Raw genomic sequence first — 23,771 nt, 5'->3', positions numbered from 1 at the left:
CAGGGAACGGAGTGATTTATGCTAAGACAACACCCAGGACCTGCCAAGTGCGTCAGTGCTCCAAGAAATCTGCTTAAACAACAATAGAGGGAAGAATTAAACCAGCCAGACATCAGCTACAATGATTTACCACGGCAACGGTGTGTTGGAACCCGGTGAGGTTCAAGCTTCTCGAAAATCAGTCACTATGAGTCACGGAGGTCAACTCATGGTGCAAGGCTAAGCTAGCTGATGTAGGCTAAGGCCTCCAGCCATTGTTTAACCCCCTGGCACTGTTTTGATGGTGAGTGACAAAGGACAGGAGGGACAGGTACAGAAAGGTCTAAATGCCATGCTGGGATGGAGCTGACCTTTCTTAACGTCTGGAGGACCTGGTGGCTTGGGGGTCGGGAAGGAAGGTGGGAGGGAGGGAGGTGATGAGAGGGAGAACTGTGAAGGAGGTGAATGGTATGGCAAAATATACATCTGTGGAGGTTTCCGGTAAAAGTGGAAAGGCTAAGTTGTAAAATTTGACTCAATCGTTCACTTTGTGAAAAGATTCTGATGTGGAGACACCCTAGACATGGGCCTTAGGGGCCGTAGCGGCCATCTTACAAAATGACTGCCAACTGTAACACTATTTTACAGTTCAGAAGGACTATTTTTAGATCAACACTGGTATTGAACTGGTATTGTTCTGTACCTTACACCTTGTGATGACAGCTTAAAACACAGGACAGTTGAGCTAAAGGATGTGCAAAGTGCTCTCTCTCTTTCTCTCTCTCTCTCTCTGTGTTTCTCCCCCCTTTCTCTCTCTCTCGCTCTCTCTCTCTCTCTCTCTCTCTCTCTCTCTCTCTGTCTCTTTCTCGCTTTGTCTCTCTCGCTCTCTATCTCTTTCTTTTTCTCTCTCTCTCTCTGAATTCAATTTATTTTAAAGGGATATATTGGCATGGAAACCTATGTTTACATTGCCAAAGCAAGTGAAATAGATAATAAACACAAGTGAAATAAACAATGAGAAATTGTAAGCACAACACACACATTTTTTTTAAATTATAGAGACATTTCAAATGTACAGTGTTGTAACAATGTGCAAATTGTGTAGTTGTAGTACAACAGGGAAAATAAATGAACAGATAAATATGGGTTGTATCTACAATGGTGTTTGTGCTTCACTGGTTGCCCTTTTCTTGTGGCAACAGGTCACACATCTTGCTGTTGTGATGACACACTGGTATTTAACTTAATAGATAGGAGAGTTTATCAAAATTGGATCTCAAATTCTTTATTGGTCTGTGTAATCTGAGGGAAATATGTGTCTCTAGCAGGAGGTTAGGAAGTGAAGCCCCCCCCCTCTCTCTCTGCTCATCTCTCTCTCTCTGCTCATCTGACACAGAGTCACAGGCTCACGGTGATTCCTGATTTGCTCTCGCCACAAATACGCAATCTGGTTGGTAGAGCCTATATGAGGGACAGTGTATCCATTGATCTGTACCGGGTACGTTTTTATTGAGACGCGCGCGGTGTGTCCACCTATAAAAGAGGAGGTCGGCTTGGAGCGCAGGACCAGACTTTCCCCTGTTCTGTTCTTGAGGTGCGATAGAGACTCCATACAAAGATACTGAGCAATATGGAGGGGACTTTCCGAGAGCAGCTTTTCTTCCTTGTGTTATGTCTGTCATTTCTGAAAGGAGACACCAGATACATCGAGGTAAGCCTCTGAAGTCACTTTCCCGTTAATATACCTTTTTCGTTCCCATGTGTTTAATGTATTAATGTACTAGACTTTGTCATACGAGCTCAATTAATGCAATAAAGTTGTTACAACTTGTTGTACTCAGTCAAATAAAGTTATCATTGTAATAACTGTCATTGTGCACTTGATTTATGCATTACGTAAGCTGCTAGCCTTTACTAAAACACTTGAGTTGTCTTGCTTGACGGTATATTGTTGTCAACTTGTCCACATTAAATCTTGACTTTCTTTTTATAAATATGATCTAAATGTCGTTGTTTTTGTGTGCAGGAAAATGACATTACACCAGAGGGATTATTTGCACTTCTTAATTCAGAGCTCAAAAGAGAAATACCCGAGACATTAATTTACAGGCGACCCCTCCGTAAGTAACTGACTGAAGTACTTTCTTGAAAGCCTTTATTATGCATATTTGCCGTATACACGGTCAATCTGTGAAGCAATCTTCTTATTTTTTGCCGACATGATCAAATCTTCAAAAACGCTTTTATTTAGCATGAAAAGTAAATAAAATGTAACTCTGAATTGTTTAGTCACAATTGTGTATGGATTTGTGTGAATACTATATAATCGAAAATAATAAATGTGTGATTTAAGGCCTCTTGTAATTTATATAATTATAATATTTATTGACTAAAAGTACAAATTTATGTATACTACCTAAGGAATTGGAAATGTATATTAGATTGTATTTTTGTCAGAAAAAAAATATCAACAGCCAATGTGCACACAATTTAATGTTAACCCCGTCTCTGTCTCCATTTCTCTCTCATTCTCCATGTCATCTCTCTTTCTGTCTCTATATCTCCCACCCCCCCTCTCTGTTACTCACACACCCATCTCCCTCCTTCTTCCCCTCTTCCCTACCTCTCCCCTCTATCTCTCCTCCTTCTCCCTATCCTTCTCTACCACCTTCCCTTTCTTCCTCCCGTCTTCATCCTCTCCCGCTCTCAGGTTGTCTGGACATGGTGGCAGTAGAGGGTCAGTTCACCTTCACAGCAGACCGGCCTCAGCTCAGCTGTGCTTCTTTCTTCATCGCTGAACCCGACCAGGTCATCAGTGTGGAGTATGACAGCGTTGACATCGACTGCAGGGGAGGAGACTTCATCAAGGTAACCACACACGCACATGTGGCATGCATGCACACATGAAAAGTACACACGCACAGCAAACACACACACACACACACACACACACACACACACACACACACACACACACACACACACACACACACACACACACACACACACACACACACACCACCTCTTTCACACCCACATACATCCCAAATACTACTCCCCTCCCATCTTCACCTCGACTGACGTCAGCACCACCAGGTCCAGGGATAGATTTACTTTTCCAGACAATTGATGGGATGAAATTCCCGGCAGATTATTTTGTTGTTATTCGTGCCCAGGTCTGAGTAGTGCTCTTCCCCCAAGGCTTGGTGTAAAATCCCTCACCTACACCCTGACCTGGGAACACCCGTTCTCAGTAGAAGATAACGATGGACTCCTAAATACCATAAAATGATGTCGTCACTTAGCAGATGCTGTCACCGGGGGTAACATAGGGTATTTTCCGGTGTCGTTTTCTTACTTGATTTTTGTGAATTTGTGCTAAGGCTTCAATTGAGTCCCACACTTGATTTACAGCCAGGTCACACCAGATTGACTTCAGTATTCAACGTTTGTCCAGGTCCCCAGGACATCGGGAGATGCCTACAATACCGTCCACTCGGGGCAACGTGAGCACCTATTACCATCTAGTAGGCTCCAAGGATGGCGGGTTCAATCCCAGTGCTAGGCACTCATTTGTATTTGTTTTGTTTTAACCCTATCCCAAACCTTAACCCTTACCGTAACCAGTCAGAATTAATGCCTAACCTTAACCTTTACCGTAACCAGTCAGAATTAATGCCTAACCTTAACCCTTACCGTAACCAGTCAGAATTAATGCCTAACCTTAACCTTTACCGTAACCAGTCAGAATTAATGCCTAACCTTAACCCTTACCGTAACCAGTCAGAATTAATGCCTAACCTTAACCTTTACCGTAACCAGTCAGAATTAATGCCTAACCTTAACCCTTACCGTAACCAGTCAGAATTAATGCCTAACCTTAATCCTTACCGTAACCAGTCAGAATTAATGCTTAACCTTAATCCTTACCGTAACCAGTCAGAATTAATGCCTAACCTTAACCTTTACCGTAACCAGTCAGAATTAATGCCTAACCTTAACCTTTACCGTAACCAGTCAGAATTAATGCCTAACCTTAACCTTTACCGTAACCAGTCAGAATTAATGCCTAACCTTAACCTTTACCGTAACCAGTCAGAATTAATGCCTAACCTTAACCCTTACCGTAACCAGTCAGAATTAATGCCTAACCTTAACCCTTACCGTAACCAGTCAGAATTAATGCCTAACCTTAACCCTTACCATAACCAGTCAGAATTAATGCCTAACCTTAACCTTTACCGTAACCAGTCAGAATTAATGCCTAACCTTAACCCTTACCGTAACCAGTCAGAATTAATGCCTAACCTTAACCCTTACCGTAACCAGTCAGAATTAATGCCTAACCTTAACCCTTACCGTAACCAGTCAGAATGAATGCCTAACCTTAATCCTTACCGTAACCAGTCAGAATTAATGCCTAACCTTAACCCTTACCGTAACCAGTCAGAATTAATGCCTAACCTTAACCCTTACCGTAACCAGTCAGAATTAATGCCTAACCTTAACCCTTACCGTAACCAGTCAGAATTAATGCCTAACCTTAACCCTTACCGTAACCAGTCAGAATTAATGCCTAACCTTAACCCTTACCGTAACCAGTCAGAATTAATGCCTAACCTTAACCCTTACCGTAGCCCTTTACACTCATACGCGTATGTGGGTTGAAAATGGCATCTTTGGGCACTAATAAGCATCTAATCGGAAAGCAGTATTTTGAAAGATGAGACGTTGACCCTTACGTTAACCCTTACCTTAACTAGTCAGAATTAATGCCTAACCTTAACCCTTACCGTAACCAGTCAGAATTAATGCCTAACCTTAACCCTTACCGTAACCAGTCAGAATTAATGCCTAACCTTAACCCTTACCGTAGCCCTTTACACTCATACGCGTATGTGGGTTGAAAATGGCATCTTTGGGCACTAATAAGCATCTAATCGGAAAGCAGTATTTTGAAAGATGAGACGTTGAGGATTATAATATAATACTGATTTGATGTCGTACAAGCAAGCCAAACACCCGTGAGTCCAAATGTGCCCTTCACATTTCTATATTATACAGCTCATGTCATATACAGTGTCAATGGGTTTTTTCATCGCTGTGTTTGATGTACAGTTACAAGATGACATGGGGTCCTACCCTGGGTTGTTCATTGTGAAGAACACCCGCCTGAACGCACGCATGACTCCTTTCTATGCCCCCCAAAATGACGATCGGCTTCTCTGAATTGCCTTGTGGCAAGCCTAACACTGTAAGATCATATTTTATAACTTGGCTAGTCTTGTTGGCAACAGAACAAGCTTGCAAGTAACGCCCAGCTGACCCAGATTGCGATTTATAATGAGCAGTTTTTTTGTTGTTTTTTTTTTACCAGTAATTGTGTTTGGATACAGGGTTGTGTTCCAAACAAAACAACTACAAGTGTGCTTGTTCTAGTTCCTTAACGGCACATGGGAGAGCTAAAGCACCATATAGCTGAAGATTCTTCTTTGAGTCATAAAAGTGTATTGGAATTACTTTGGAACTGTAAACGCTTTGGAGAGGTGTTTTGGCCACTTGGAGTTAGTCCTCTCACTCAAATCCTTGTCATTTTTTTGTCTTATTCTTCACCTCACATTTTCTAGGAATATTCTTATCATCTTGCTAAATGTCCAGAATCCAGAATATTTTCAGATTTCATTATCAACAAATTGAAAAGTACAGTAAATGTAAAATGCACATAAAATCAAGTGTGACGTTTGGATTCAGTCTTGTGTCAGGTGGACTTCTGTTTCATTAACTTTGGCCAGATAATTTCCCCATGATCTCAGAACGGTTCCTTTCAATTGCTACCATGCTTATGCATTTGCTTTTCATATTTCTTCTGTAAGAAACATTTCAATTTAGCCATATTCATATCGGCCAATTCCCACGAGTGTAAAGGGTTAACCAGTCGGAATTAATGGCTAAACTTAACTGTAGAAATTTGACCTTTAAAAAAAAATGGCATTGTTTAGAAGGAGTGCAAGGGCAGATTGAGTCACAGAGTAGGCATTTCCTAACGGAAATATGCAAATACATAGCCAATAGGATCTCGCTAGCTTGTGCTTGGCTCTGCCCACCGCCTTGCTTGTTCTGCCCACTATGCTTAACTTGCTCCCATCGGAAACGATACCCTGTGGTCTATCTTGGGTTAGTTCTTTGTTGATACCTTGTTGGGAATTAACAACACACAGACACAAGAGTCACTTCCTGATTTGAACACTGGCTCAAACGGAAGTCACCTTTAAAAGTCAATTATAGTGAACAGGTTGTTCATCTGCATTTTTTGGAACCCTCGTTTTGCTTACAGAGAAAAATTCTGGAAATTGGATTTGATTGAATGCTTTTGATTAAGTCCACATCTCTCTCCTCTCCCAGGTGTTTGATGGCTGGGTGATGAAGGGAGAGAAGTTCCCTAGTTCCCAGGACCACGCCCTGCCGTTGATGGAACGCTATGTGGACTACTGCGACTCTGGGACGGTCAGGAGAACCGTGCGGTCGTCTCAGAACGTTGCCATGCTGTTCTTCCGCATTCACACTGCCGGGAGCTCATTCACGCTGACAGTCAGGAAACCCATCAACCCTTTCCGTGAGTAGAGACCTGCACTAGCTTGATGGCCAGTTATAATGACCTTTAAGGTTGTACTTTGAGTACATGAACTGAAGCCCCGTTTATACCTGGTTCTAACATGCATCAGTGGTTCTGATCTTCTCCACATTCTGATTGTGTCCACATTTGTCGACAGGTGTAGACAATCAAAAGTCGCATGGTGAACTGATTGTGATTAGATCTTCCTGACCACCTCCAGACGTAGTCGAAGATACATCTTGTACGGATTTCCTTGAAGTGTAAACAGATCCGGACAACTAAAGTTTAAAGCCAATTTATAAGTTTAAAGCCAATTTATGCTCGCTCCGGAGGGCACCATAAAAAAAGGTTTGAAGCAATTGCAGAGTCTCCGGAGGCTTGCGGAAGCCAAATCGAGCTCCGTACCTCATCGGCGCGTGCCTCCCAAATGTTGTAACAATGCGTAGGGCTCTGTATATCTCCGCATTGACATGATTAGTTGATGGTAGGTGGGAGCAAGAGGTCCTGTATAAACACAAACTCATTTCCTTGACAACAGCTCTGATCTGCTCCACGAAGTGCAAGAAGTAGGCCTATGAATGATCTGACTTCTGCGGAGGCCTCAGTGCAGTAAATGCTTTACGGCCACTGCAACTGAAAGGTTGCTAGATCGAATCCCCAAGCTGACAAGGTAAAAATCCGTCGTTCTGCCCCTGAGCAAGGCAGTTAACCCACTGTCCCTAGGCCATCATTGTAAATAATAATTTGCTCTTAACTGACTTGCCTAGTTAAATAAAGGTTAAGTAAAAAATAAATAAAAAGATTTCGGATTGACCATGTTGAGGCTTTTATTCCTTTTGGGCAAGGTCCCACTTGTCCCGCTCTCGAAAAATAAATCACACCGGCCAGTTGAAGTAGTAATTATGGACAATGATACCTTCACAATTCCTCCAGAATTAACATCATGGTCTTCAATAGAAACAAGGTGCCTATACTGGCACTGTGGTTGGATGCCACAGGCCAATCGAAATTAGATAAAGCACATAGAAGTAAGGATATTTATGAAGAGATATCATCCCGAATGAGAGAAAATGAGTTCTCCCGTTCCCACATCCAATGCCAGTGAAAAATATAAACAAAATACTGGAAAACATTGTACAGAAAGGACAAGGACTGTAATAGCAGGCATGCCATTAGGTGTGCCAACATGGGGCAGGATGCCAATGACATGCTATAATAGTACTTTATACCACGTTGTAATCACCAGGGTTGTGTGCTAATGCTTTAGGTGACCCGTTAGGTTGTTCAAGCTGCTCACGTCTAAGCCGTACTTGTGTGTGTGTGTGTGTGTGTTTGCATTTGTACTAAGCAATTTTGCCCACTTAAATGGATACATTTTTGCTATAAGGTCAACACGTCTAGAGACACTGATACTGATATATCCCCCAACCCGCGCACCAATGACGTGCAACCCCCCGCACTTCTCTGATCCAGAGGGGTTGGGTTAATTACGGAAGATACATTTCTGTCGAATGCATTCAGTTGTGCAACTGACAAGTTATCCCCTTTCTTTTCTCATGCCCCCCCCCCACCTCTCCCCCTACAGCCTGTAATATCATCTCCCAGACACCAGAGGGCAGCTTCACCATGGTGATACCCCAGCAGCACAGGAACTGCAGCTTCTCCATCATCTACCCTGTAGAGATCAAGATTGCTGAGCTCAGCCTGGGACACCTCAACGACTTCCCCATCAAGGTGAGCCCTGAGCAGGGAAACATCTGAGCCTAGAGGTCCGAAGCACTGCTGATTTTCTTTTCGCCCTGGGAAATGTTTTGGTTGATTAATGTCACTCACTAATTAGCCAGAGATTCCACTCACCATGTGTCAGAGGTCTGAATCAAAAATCCTGATTAGAGGGGAAGAATAGAAAAAACATCAGCGATTCTGGCTTCTGGCAGGAAGTGGTTTAGTGAACTACCCTGTCAAAGACCTGTGTTAGCTCCCAGTGATGATGAGTGGATGCTTGGAGTTGGTGGAGATGAGTGTTAGGGGGTAGAAGGAAAGAAAGAAAGATGGAAGGAAGAAAGAAAGAAAGAAAGAAAGGGAGGGAGGGAGGGAAGTAAAAAATACCTGTGAATCCATTGAGCTGGTCTTTCTCAACAGAGGTCCATCCCAGGATGTGCGGGAGCAGGGGACTTTGTGGAGCTGCTGGGAGGGAACGGGATGGACCCGTCTAAAATGTTCCCTGTAGCTGACCTGTGCTACAAATTTAACGGTCCCGGTGAGCGGCACCAACACCATCCACATCCTAACTAGAATATATCTTTATTACCCACAATCACTATCCTAACTAGAATATATCTTTATTAATTCCACCATCACCATCCTAACTAGAAAATATCTTTATTAATTCCCATCACATCCTAACTAGTATATATCTTTATTAATTCCACCATCACCATCCTAACTAGAATATATCTTTATTAACCACAATCACCATCCTAAATAGAATATATCTTTATTACCCACAATCACCATCCTAAATAGAATATATCTTTATTACCCACAATCACCATCCTAACTAGAATATATCTTTATTAACCACAATCACCATCCTAAATAGAATATATCTTTAACTCCACCATCACCATCCTAACTAGAATATATCTTTATTACCCACCATCACCATCCTAACTAGAATATATCATTATTACCCACAATCACCATCCTAACTAGAATATATCTTTATTAACCACAATCACCATCCTAACTAGAATATATCTTTATTAACCACAATCACCATCCTAAATAGAATATATCTTTATTACCCACAATCACCATCCTAACTAGAATATATCTTTATTAACCACAATCACCATCCTAAATAGAATATATCTTTAACTCCACCATCACCATCCTAACTAGAATATATCTTTATTAACCCCACCATCACCATCCTAACTAGAATATATCTTTATTACCCACCATCACCATCCTAACTAGAATATTGTAACGGTTTTCTTCGTGAGAAGGAGAGTCGGACCAAAATGCAGCGTGTAGATTGCGATCCATGTTTTAATGAACAAACGTAAAACACGAATCAATGCAAACACTACAAAATAAAGAACGTGATGAACGTACCGAAAACCTAAAACAGCCTATCTGGTGAAAAACACATAGACAGGAACAATCACCCACAAACACACAGTGAAACCCAGGCTACCTAAATATGGTTCCCAATCAGAGACAATGACTAACACCTGCCTCTGATTGAGAACCATATCAGGCCAGACATAGAAATAGACAAACAAGACATCCAACATAGAATGCCCACCCAGTTCACGTCCTGACCAACACTAAAACAAGGAAAACACACACGAATGATGGTCAGAACGTGACAGTACCCCCCCTCCAAGGTGCGGACTCCGGACGCACAACTTAAACCTATGAGGGAGGGTGTGGGTGGGCATCTGTCCGCGGTGGCGGCTCTGGCGCTGGACGTGGACCCCACTCCATAACAGTTTTAGTCCACCTCCTTAGCGTCCCTAGATCGGTTACCCTCCTTAAAGACCGCTCGGGACAGAGGGGCAGCTCGTGACTGAGGTAACTCGGGACAGATGGGTAGCTCAGCCCTGAGAGGAAGCTCAGCACTGAGAAGAAGCTCAGCACTGAGAAGAAGCTCAGGCAGGTGGTTAGATCCGGCAGATCCTGGCTGGCTGGCGGTTCTGGAAGATCCTGGCTGACTGGCGGATCCGGAAGATCCTGGCTGACTGGCGGATCTGGGAGAATCTGGACGACTGGCGGATCTGGGAGAATCTGGACGACTGGCGGATCTGGGAGAATCTGGACGACTGGCGGATCTGGGAGAATCTGGACGACTGGCAGATCTGGGAGAATCTGGATGACTGGCAGATCTGGGAGAATCTGGACGACTGGCAGATCTGGGAGAATCTGGACGACTGGCAGATCTGGGAGAATCTGGACGACTGGCAGATCTGGGAGAATCTGGACGACTGGCAGATCTGGGAGAGTCTGGCCGACTGGCAGATCTGGGAGAGTCTGGTCGACTGGCAGATCTGGAAGAGTCTGGTCGACTGGCAGATCTGGAAGAGTCTGGACGACTGGCAGATCTGGAAGAGTCTGGACGACTGGCAGATCTGGAAGAGTCTGGACGACTGGCAGATCTGGAAGAGTCTGGACGACGGGCAGATCTGGAAGAGTCTGGACGACTGGCAGATCTGGAAGAGTCTGGACGACGGGCAGATCTGGAAGAGTCTGGTCGACTGGCAGATCTGGAAGAGTCTGGTCGACTGGCAGATCTGGAAGAGTCTGGACGACTGGCAGATCTGGAAGAGTCTGGACGACTGGCAGATCTGGAAGAGACTGGTCGACACAGACTGGCTGCTCTGGCTGCTCCATGCTGACTGACAGCTCTGGCTGCTCCATGCTGGCAGACTGCTCTGGCTGCTCCATGCTGACTGGCTGCTCCATGCTGACTGGCAGCTCTGGCTGCTCCATGCTGACTGGCTGCTCCATGCTGACTGGCAGCTCTGGCCGCTCCATGCTGACTGGCTGCTCTATGCTGACTGGCTGCTCCATGCTGACTGGCTGCTCCATGCTGACTGGCGGCCCTGGCTGCTCCATGCTGACTGGCGGCCCTGGCTGCTCCATGCTGACTGGCGGCCCTGGCTGCTCCATGCTGACTGGCGGCCCTGGCTGCTCCATGCTGACTGGCGGCCCTGGCTGCTCCATGCTGACTGGCGGCCCTGGCTGCTCCATGCTGACTGGCGGCCCTGGCTGCTCCATGCTAACTGGCAGCTCTGGCGGCTCCTTGCAGACTGGCAGCTCTGGCGGCTCCTTGCAGACTGGCAGCTTTGGCGGCATCCTGCAGACTGGCAGCTCTGGCGGCTCCTTGCAGACTGGCAGCTCCATGCAGACTGGCAGCTCTATGCAGACTGGCAGCTCCTTGCTAACTGGCAGCTCCTTGCTAACTGGCAGCTCTATGCTAACTGGCAGCTCTATGCTAACTGGCAGCTCTATGCTAACTGGCAGCTCTATGCTAACTGGCAGCTCTATGCTAACTGGCAGCTCTGAACAGGCGGGAGACTCCGGCAGCGCTGTAGAGAAGGGAGGCTCTGGCAGCGCTGGACAGGCGAGGCGCACTGTAGGCCTGATGCGTGGTGCTGGCACTGGTGGTACTGGGCCGAGGACACGCACAGGAAGCCTGGTGCGGGGAGCTGCTACCGGAGGGCTGGGGTGTGGAGGTGGTACTGGAAAAACCGGACCGTGCAGGCGCACTGGAGCTCTTGAGCACCGAGCCTGCCCAACCTTACCTGGTTGAATGCTCACGGTCGCCCTGCCAGTGCGGCGAGGTGGAATAGCCCGCACTGGGCTATGCAGGCGAACCGGAGACACCGAGCGCAAGGCTGGTGCCATGTAAGCCGGCCCAAGGAGACGCACTGGGGACCAGCTGCGTAGAGCCGGCTTCATGGCATTAGGCTCGACGCTCAATCTAGCCCGGCAGACACGCGGAGCTGGAATATACCGCACCGGGCTATGCACCCGCACTGGAGACACCGTGCGCACCACTGCATAACACGGTGTCTGTCCGGTCTCTCTAGCCCCCCGGTAAGCACAGGGAGTCTGCCCAGGTCTCCTACCTGGCATAGCCATACTCCCTGTTAGCCCCCCCCCAAGAAATTTTTGGGGCTGCCTCTCAGGCTTCCATCCGCTACGTCGTGCTGCCTCCTCATATCTGCGCCTCTCAGCTTTCGCCGCCTCCAGTTCTTCCTTGGGGCGGCGATATTCTCCAGGCTGAGCCCAGGGTCCTTTACCGTCCAGTTCTTCCTCCCATGTCCATTTCTCCAGGTGGTGCAGCCTCTCCCACTGCAGCTGCTCCTGCTGCTTCTTCTCCTGCTGCACCTTTGGGCGGCTACACTCCCCTGGTTTAGCCCAGGGTCCTCTCCCGTCGAGGATTTCCTCCCATGTCCAGAAGTCCTTATTGCGCGTCTCCTCGCGCTGCTCCTGCCTGTTGACACGCTGCTTGGTCCGTTGGTGGTGGGTGATTCTGTAACGGTTTTCTTCGTGAGAAGGAGAGTCGGACCAAAATGCAGCGTGTAGATTGCGATCCATGTTTTAATGAACAAACGTAAAACACGAATCAATGCAAACACTACAAAATAAAGAACGTGATGAACGTACCGAAAACCTAAAACAGCCTATCTGGTGAAAAACACATAGACAGGAACAATCACCCACAAACACACAGTGAAACCCAGGCTACCTAAATATGGTTCCCAATCAGAGACAATGACTAACACCTGCCTCTGATTGAGAACCATATCAGGCCAGACATAGAAATAGACAAACAAGACATCCAACATAGAATGCCCACCCAGTTCACGTCCTGACCAACACTAAAACAAGGAAAACACACACGAATGATGGTCAGAACGTGACAAATATATCTTTATTACCCACCATCACCATCCTAACTAGAATATATCTTTATTAACCCCACCATCACCATCCTAAATAGAATATATCTTTAACTCCACCATCACTATCCTAACTAGAATATATCTTTATTAACCACAATCACCATCCTAAATAGAATATATCTTTAACTCCACCATCACCATCCTAACTAGAATATATCTTTATTAATTCCACCATCACCATCCTAACTAGAATATATCTTTATTAACCACAATCACCATCCTAAATAGAATATATCTTTATTAACTCCCCCATCACCATCCTAAATAGAATATATCTTTAACTCCACCATCACCATCCTAACTAGAATATATCTTTATTACCCACCATCACCTTCCTAACTAGAATATATCTTTATTACCCACCATCACCATCCTAACTAGAATATATATTTATTAACCACCATCACCATCCTAACTAGAATATATCTTTATTAACCACCATCACCATCCTAACTAGAATATATCTTTATTAATTCCACCATCACCATCCTAACTAGAATATATCTTTATTAATCCCACCATCACCATCCTAACTAGAATATATCTTTATTAACCACCATCACCATCCTAACTAGAATATATCTTTATTACCCACAATCACCATCCTAACTAGAATATATCTTTATTAACCATCATCACCATCCTAACTAGAATATATCTTTATTAACCACAATCACCATCCTAACTAGAATATATCTTTATTAACCACAATCACCATCCTAAATAGAATATATCTTTATTAACCACAATCACCATCCTAACTAGAATATATCTTTATTAACCCCACAATCACCATCCTAACTAGTATATATCTTTATTAATTCCACCATCACCATCCTAACTAGAATATATCTTTATTAACCATCATCACCATCCTAACTAGAATATATCTTTATTACCCACAATCACCATCCTAACTAGAATATATCTTTATTAACCACCATCACCATCCTAACTAGAATATATCTTTATTACCCACAATCACCATCCTAACTAGAATATATCTTTATTAACCATCATCACCATCCTAACTAGAATATATCTTTATTACCCACAATCACCATCCTAACTAGAATATATCTTTATTAACCATCATCACCATCCTAACTAGAATATATCTTTATTACCCACAATCACCATCCTAACTAGAATATATCTTTATTAACCATCATCACCATCCTAACTAGAATATATCTTTATTAACCCCACCATCACCATCCTAACTAGAATATATCTTTATTAACCCCACCATCACCATCCTAACTAGAATATATCTTTATTAACCCCACCATCACCATCCTAACTAGAATATATCTTTATTACCCACAATCACCATCCTAACTAGAATATATCTTTATTAACCCCACCATCACCATCCTAACTAGAATATATCTTTATTACCCACAATCACCATCCTAACTAGAATATATCCTTATTACCCACAATCACCATCCTAACTAGAATATATCTTTATTATCCACAATCACCATCCTAACTAGAATATATCTTTATTAACCATCATCACCATCCTAACTAGAATATATCTTTATTAACCCCACCATCACCATCCTAACTAGAATATATCTTTATTAACCCCACCATCACCATCCTAACTAGAATATATCTTTATTAACCCCACCATCACCATCCTAACTAGAATATATCTTTATTAACCCCACCATCACCATCCTAACTAGAATATATCTTTAACTCCACCATCACCATCCTAACTAGAATATATCATTATTAACCCCACCATCACCATCCTAACTAGAATATATCTTTATTACCCACAATCACCATCCTAACTAGAATATATCCTTATTACCCACAATCACCATCCTAACTAGAATATATCTTTATTATCCACAATCACCATCCTAACTAGAATATATCTTTATTATCCACAATCACCATCCTAACTAGAATATATCTTTATTAACCATCATCACCATCCTAACTAGAATATATCTTTATTAACCCCACCATCACCATCCTAACTAGAATATATCTTTATTAACCCCACCATCACCATCCTAACTAGAATATATCTTTATTAACCCCACCATCACCATCCTAACTAGAATATATCTTTATTAACCCCACCATCACCATCCTAACTAGAATATATCTTTATTAACCCCACCATCACCATCCTAACTAGAATATATCTTTAACTCCACCATCACCATCCTAACTAGAATATATCTTTATTAACTCCACCATCACCATCCTAACTAGAATATATCTTTATTACCCACAATCACCATCCTAACTAGAATATATCTTTATTACCCACAATCACCATCCTAACTAGAATATATCTTTATTAACCCCACCATCACCATCCTAACTAGAATATATATTTATTAACCACCATCACCATCCTAACTAGAATATATCTTTATTAACCCCACCATCACCATCCTAACTCGAATATATCTTTATTAATCCCACCATCACCATCCTAACTAGAATATATCTTTATTAACCCCACCATCACCATCCTAACTAGAATATATCTTTATTAACCCCACCATCACCATCCTAACTAGAATATATCTTTTTTTTTACCCACAATCACCATTCTAACTAGAATATATCATTATTACCCACAATCACCATCCTAACTAGAATATATCTTTATTACCCACCATCACCATCCTAACTAGAATATATCTTCATTAATGTCACGTTCTGACCTGTATTTCATTTGTTTTGTATTTATTTAGTATTGTCAGGGCGTGAGTTGGGTGGGCAGTCTATGTTTGTCTTTCTATGTTTTGGGTTATTTCTATGTTTCGGCCTAGTATGGTTCTCAATCAGAGGCAGGTGTCATTAGTTGTCTCTGATTGAGAATCATACCTAGGTAGCCTGGGTTTCACTGTGTGTTTGTGGGTGATTGTTTCTGTCTCTGTGTTTGCACCAGATAGGGCTGTTTAGGTTTTCGCACATTTATTGTTTTGTTAGTTATTTCATGTATAGTGTCTTTATAAATTAAAGAACATGAATAACCACCACGCTGCATTTTGGTCCGCTTCTCCTTCACAACAGGAAAACCGTTACAATTAACCACCATCACCATCCTAACTAGAATATATCTTTATTAATTCCACCATCACCATCCTAACTAGAATATATCTTTATTAACCACCATCACCATCCTAACTAGAATATATCTTTATTACCCACCATCACCATCCTAACTAGAATATATCATTATTAACCACCATCACCTTCCTAACCAGAATTTTAACCTAAACAATCTATTGAAAACATTCAATTTATCCCTTCTATCATTTTGAACCAGACAAGCTATTAAAACGTTCAGTTTATATCTTATGCAAACACTAGCGACCATAACTTTCCAGGCAAAACATACAAATAGATTATTTACCATCAAAAACTCAGATTTCAGTCAACGCATTGACTGGGAACGCAAACCCCGGCCTCCCGCGTGGCAGGCGAGAATTCTACCACTGAACCACTATACTAAATGACTAAGATTGTCCGCAAATAAACTCAATTTACAAGTAAAATCAAGACACGTCACTCTCGGCAATTCCCAGAAGAAAAAATAGCCCAAATCTAAATGTACAAGCGTTACTCCAGCTTTGATTCTCAAATGCCAAATGAATAAATTAGCTATCAAAGAATAAAATCGACAGTTAATGACTAGGAAACAGATATTGTGCCTTTTAATAAAAGTAGATTATGTTTACTTATGCAACGTATTTCAATGACTTTACTACATCACATTAATCACGCAATGATAATTAGTTTGATGGAAAACCTTAGGCTTTGTACGACATTATAAATTACATCGAGATTCCCTCTTAATTCTCTCTAACTTTATTCAGTTTATTCAATAAATCCCGCAACTTCTCTCATACTGGGAAGAAAAAATATAACATGTTCAGACCTTAAGGGCAGTTAAATTTAAAATGTTTCACCCAGACGGAGATAATCCAATATGCGTTTTATAGTTCCATCGTTAGGGTAAGATAACCAAAAGTGGACACACTTTAATCAGTTTCTAGAGCTCAATTTCCCAGATTTTGTAGATTATTTTAATAGTGCTTAAAACCTCATCTTTATCAAATTATCCATTTAAGATACCAACTCAAAACCTACGTACGTCTACGAATGGGTGGTTTAAATTGTATCTAATCATTCTCAGCATTACTTTATCAAATCTCTAGTAATTGATTATACACACATACAATTTATCATAATTTCAAATAATTCACAGAATCCATATAAAACTTAAGAAATCTTAGGTACTCACACAGAACTTTCAGGATCACCCACACAGGATTGGTCAGATGTTCACACAGAACTGGTCAGACGTCCACACAGAACATAAAAAGGTTTGCCCACACAGAGTCAACCTACCCCGCTCACACAGAACAGTCCGACAACTATTACCTAGTGATCCCATAACAAAATACCCACACAGAGTCAACCCTACCCCGCTCACACAGAACGGTCCGACAACTATTACCTAGTGATCCCATAACAAAATACTCACACAGAGTCAACCCTACCCCGCTCACACAGAACGGTCCGACAACTATTACCTAGTGATCCCATAACAAAATACTCACACAGAGTCAACCCTACCCCGCTCACACAGAACGGTCCGACAACTATTACCTAGTGATCCCATAACAAAATTCCCACACAGAGTCAACCCTACCCCGCTCACACAGAACGGTCCGACAACTATTACCTAGTGATCCCATAACAAAATACTCACACAGAGTCAACCCTACCCCGCTCACACAGAACGGTCCGACAACTATTACCTAGTGATCCCATAACAAAATACCCACACAGAGTCAACCCTACCCCGCTCACACAGAACGGTCCGACAACTATTACCTAGTGATCCCATAACAAAATACCCACACAGAGTCAACCCTACCCCGCTCACACAGAACGGTCCGACAACTATTACCTAGTGATCCCATAACAAAATACCCACACAGAGTCAACCTACCCCGCTCACACAGAACGGTCCGACAACTATTACCTAGTGATCCCATAACAAAATACCCACACAGAGTCAACCCTACCCCGCTCACACAGAACGGTCCGACAACTATTACCTAGTGATCCCATAACAAAATACCCACACAGAGTCAACCCTACCCCGCTCACACAGAACGGTCCGACAACTATTACCTAGTGATCCCATAACAAAATACCCACACAGAGTCAACCCTACCCCGCTCACACAGAACGGTCCGACAACTATTACCTAGTGATCCCATAACAAAATATCCACACAGAGTCAACCTACCCCGCTCACACAGAACGGTCCGACAACTATTACCTAGTGATCCCATAACAAAATACCCACACAGAGTCAACCCTACCCCGCTCACACAGAACGGTCCGACAACTATTACCTAGTGATCCCATAACAAAATACTCACACAGAGTCAACCCTACCCCGCTCACACAGAACGGTCCGACAACTATTACCTAGTGATCCCATAACAAAATACCCACACAGAGTCAACCCTACCCCGCTCACACAGAACGGTCCGACAACTATTACCTAGTGATCCCATAACAAAATACCCACACAGAGTCAACCCTACCCCGCTCACACAGAACGGTCCGACAACTATTACCTAGTGATCCCATAACAAAATACTCACACAGAGTCAACCCTACCCCGCTCACACAGAACGGTCCGACAACTATTACCTAGTGATCCCATAACAAAATACTCACACAGAGTCAACCCTACCCCGCTCACACAGAACGGTCCGACAACTATTACCTAGTGATCCCATAACAAAATACTCACACAGAGTCAACCCTACCCCGCTCACACAGAACGGTCCGACAACTATTACCTAGTGATCCCATAACAAAATACCCACACAGAGTCAACCCTACCCCGCTCACACAGAACGGTCCGACAACTATTACCTAGTGATCCCATAACAAAATACTCACACAGAGTCAACCCTACCCCGCTCACACAGAACGGTCCGACAACTATTACCTAGTGATCCCATAACAAAATACTCACACAGAGTCAACTCTACCCCGCTCACACAGAACGGTCTGACAACTATTACCTAGTGATCCCATAACAAAATACCCACACAGAGTCAACCCTACCCCGCTCACACAGAACGGTCCGACAACTATTACCTAGTGATCCCATAACAAAATACTCACACAGAGTCAACCCTACCCCGCTCACACAGAACGGTCCGACAACTATTACCTAGTGATCCCATAACAAAATACCCACACAGAGTCAACCCTACACCGCTCACACAGAACGGTCCGACAACTATTACCTAGTGATCCCATAACAAAATACCCACACAGAGTCAACCTACCCCGCTCACACAGAACGGTCCGACAACTATTACCTAGTGATCCCATAACAAAATACCCACACAGAGTCAACCCTACCCCGCTCACACAGAACGGTCCGACAACTATTACCTAGTGATCCCATAACAAAATACCCACACAGAGTCAACCCTACCCCGCTCACACAGAACGGTCCGACAACTATTACCTAGTGATCCCATAACAAAATACTCACACAGAGTCAACCTACCCCGCTCACACAGAACGGTCCGACAACTATTACCTAGTGATCCCATAACAAAATACTCACACAGAGTCAACCCTACCCCGCTCACACAGAACGGTCCGACAACTATTACCTAGTGATCCCATAACAAAATACTCACACAGAGTCAACCCTACCCCGCTCACACAGAACGGTCCGACAACTATTACCTAGTGATCCCATAACAAAATACCCACACAGAGTCAACCCTACCCCGCTCACACAGAACGGTCCGACAACTATTACCTAGTGATCCCATAACAAAATACCCACACAGAGTCAACCCTACCCCGCTCACACAGAACGGTCCGACAACTATTACCTAGTGATCCCATAACAAAATACCCACACAGAGTCAACCCTACCCCGCTCACACAGAACGGTCCGACAACTATTACCTAGTGATCCCATAACAAAATACCCACACAGAGTCAACCCTACCCCGCTCACACAGAACGGTCCGACAACTATTACCTAGTGATCCCATAACAAAATACCCACACAGAGTCAACCCTACCCCGCTCACACAGAACGGTCCGACAACTATTACCTAGTGATCCCATAACAAAATACCCACACAGAGTCAACCCTACCCCGCTCACACAGAACGGTCCGACAACTATTACCTAGTGATCCCATAACAAAATACCCACACAGAGTCAACCCTACCCCGCTCACACAGAACGGTCCGACAACTATTACCTAGTGATCCCATAACAAAATACCCACACAGAGTCAACCCTACCCCGCTCACACAGAACGGTCCGACAACTATTACCTAGTGATCCCATAACAAAATACCCACACAGAGTCAACCCTACCCCGCTCACACAGAACGGTCTGACAACTATTACCTAGTGATCCCATAACAAAATACTCACACAGAGTAACCCAGGGCATACCTGGCTAGCACATTTAAAATAATTGGAATTCACCACCTCTGAGGGTCACTTAGACAATCACACAGACGCACAGAATGAGGTCCTTCTTCCAATAGGGCTTCACCAAATGCCGTGTTTTCACCTAGAAATACACAGTCCCTTTGGCCCCTCACCCCGACAGACCTCACCAAATCCCCACTGTGATCAATTCAGTGTCAGGACGGCTCTTGGTCACTCGCAACCGGACAGTGGCAGAGTATCTTTTGAGTACACAAACCCCCAGATTACTCTCCTCTGACTCGGCCCTGCTTACGCCGCCAAGGTGCCTTCCTTACAAAGGAATTCACGCTCAGAGTATACGTAACAGGCATAATTAAAAAACTTGACTTCAAATCTGTGTGTGGTTCGCTCACCTTTTTCTTTAAAAAAAACTCAGTTTGAGATGTGGTATCCACTCGGCTTGCTTCCTCTCAGATCAAAGGTTGGTCCATCTGCTTCGTTCCCGAAGTGTGGTTTCCCTAAGATCCCAAGTTTAGGGGATCCCTCGTGCACGATTTATTTACTTAGATCGTCAGGAACGGTCACCGAGTGAAGATTCACATCCCCTCCTCGTCGCCAAATGTCGTGGAAATTTCCTGTATTTACCAAATCATGAGAGCAAACCACACACAAGTCAGAGTTAGTTATCACAAAGTCCATATTTAATTATATGAGCTCCATCACAACCCTGTGACTCTCAGATCAATTCAGTGTCTATAAATGAATTCTCTGAGAGTTCCTTACACATTGCAACTGAGATCCTTTATAGCAAAGACACACATAGCCAGACAGCATTAGGCATAATTTATCATTCAGCTTTGTCTCCTAAACTATGCTCTTTTCTCAAACTCAGAACCTAAACAAATCCTCATATCAACAGGCATATATCCAATCCACCCTAACTTGACAAGATCACAGAGACACATTGACTGGCACACAGACATTGTGGAGCCAAGAGATACACGCTTGACCTCTCCCCTCTCTGCGGACCAATTAACTTAGTCTTGACAAAGACCAGATAACTGCAAACCCGGCCACAGTATTATACAAAAAATAAACATTCTGATGAGAAGTAACTTACAAACATATGATGAATATAAAATATCTTACCTATGTCACCAACTAATTCTGATTATTCCCCAACACCACACCATCACCATCCTAACTAGAATATATCTTTATTAACCACAATCACCATCCTAACTAGAATATATCTTTATTACCCACAATCACCATCCTAAATAGAATATATCTTTAACTCCACCATCACCATCCTAACTAGAATATATCTTTATTAACCACCATCACCATCCTAACTAGAATATATCTTTATTAACCACCATCACCATCCTAACTAGAATATATCTTTATTAACCACCATCACCATCCTAACTAGAATATATCTTTATTAACTCCACCATCACCATCCTAACTAGAATATATCTTTATTAACCACCATCACCATCCTAACTAGAATATATCTTTATTAACCACAATCACCATCCTAACTAGAATATATCTTTATTAACCACAATCACCATCCTAACTAGAATATATCATTATTAACCACCATCACCATCCTAACTAGAATATATCTTTATTAACTCCACCATCACCATCCTAACTAGAATATATCTTTATTAACCACAATCACCATCCTAACTAGAATATATCTTTATTAACTCCCCCATCACCATCCTAACTAGAATATATCTTTATTAACCACAATCACCATCCTAAATAGAATATATCTTTATTAACCCCACCATCACCATCCTAACTAGAATATATCTTTATTAATTCCACCATCACCATCCTAACTAGAATATATCTTAATTACCCACCATCACCTTCCTAACTAGAATATATCTTTATTAACCACCATCACCTTCCTAACTAGAATATATCTTTATTAACCACCATCACCATCCTAACTAGAATATATCTTTATTAACCACCATCACCATCCTAACTAGAATATATCTTTATTAACCACCATCACCATCCTAACTAGAATATATCTTTATTACCCATTTTTGAATTCAACGTTTTTGTTGTTGTTGTTGCTTTGCTTTCCGCGTGCAATATAATGTCTGACTGTTTTTGAAATCCTCTCTTTTCCTCGTCCTCCAGCCCAGATGAAGATAGGTTGCGATAACACGGTGGTGAGGATGGTGTCCAGCGGGAGGTTTGTCAACCGGGTGGCGTTCCAGTACCGTCTGCTGGACCGGCAGGAGCTGCAGAGGATCAAGGTGAACAGTGTGGAGGATTTCTGCTTCACTGGCTGAGCTCTCTGTCTCTTTTTCCATCTCCCCCCAACACGTTGTCTATCTACCACCTAGCTAATGGGGACCACGCATCACCGGCTGCCAAATCTACTATGAGACTGATTACAGAAAAAAGCCTGAAGGTTGCCATAAAATTCTGTTCTGTACTACATTTTGAATTTAAAGAGATTTATTAATTTTGTACCTCATTCATTTTTTATTTTTTTTTGCTCACTTTCTGTTCAATGAATTGTGGCTGGCGCTCAAGCTTAATAAAGTGTTATTTTGTGTTTGTGGGCATTTCTAATATTGGTTTTTATTCTGTTGAACTTGTGTGATTATATGCAGTACATGACTGTACAAACGGGCCAGTGAGGGTGTTAAGCGGGGCGTTTTTAGTTCACATTCTCTACAAGAAAGGGTTCTGACAAACGGAATGTTTCTATCTATTTATTTTGCGAGACGATGTGTGTGGTTACAGGAGTGTGGATGGGAGGCGAGTGTTCAATGGAGGATGTCAAATACATGTTCTTTGCTGTTATCTATATTTATTTGTATCAAACAATTTTTTTGTAATAAAACTGAATCGCATGAGAAAGCACTCATTGGAGATGATAATTCCTTTCATTTTTTTTAATCAGTAAAATTATGCAGAACTAACAGGGTTTGCTGTCAGGGGAAGGATGCTGGGGAGGGTGGGGGGGGGTCTGGGGGGGCCTGGGGGGGGGTGTCTGGGGGTGTCTGGGGGGGGTCACTATGAAGAGGAATGGAAGACGTCAACATCAGTCTCAACCTAACAAGAAAACCCTCTCCAGTTCCCGATCACACAGAATTTAAGCACTCTTAAAACAGTCAATAGTACATCGTAATCTATTTTGATTAGTTGAGTTTACTTCAATAGAA

At 42.9% G+C, this 23,771-nt stretch overlaps 1 protein-coding gene across 1 annotated transcript; it reads left to right on the top strand.

The window, feature by feature from the left end:
• The first annotated feature begins 1,547 nt into the window (after positions 1–1,547).
• Positions 1,548–23,469, top strand: crf-bp (corticotropin releasing factor binding protein precursor). The gene is given in 7 exon segments (NM_001124631.1): positions 1,548–1,690; positions 2,006–2,099; positions 2,690–2,847; positions 6,382–6,592; positions 8,178–8,326; positions 8,735–8,852; positions 22,735–23,469. Coding segments are annotated over 7 exon segments (966 nt in total). The 5' UTR covers positions 1,548–1,609; the 3' UTR covers positions 22,890–23,469.
• The last annotated feature ends 302 nt before the right edge of the window (positions 23,470–23,771 follow it).

The sequence above is a fragment of the Oncorhynchus mykiss genome, chromosome 29 (genome assembly GCF_057628025.1).
Source record: "Oncorhynchus mykiss isolate SJ-2025 chromosome 29, ASM5762802v1, whole genome shotgun sequence".
Classification (NCBI taxonomy): domain Eukaryota; kingdom Metazoa; phylum Chordata; class Actinopteri; order Salmoniformes; family Salmonidae; genus Oncorhynchus; species Oncorhynchus mykiss.
This window is presented reverse-complemented; position numbering and strand designations above follow the sequence as displayed.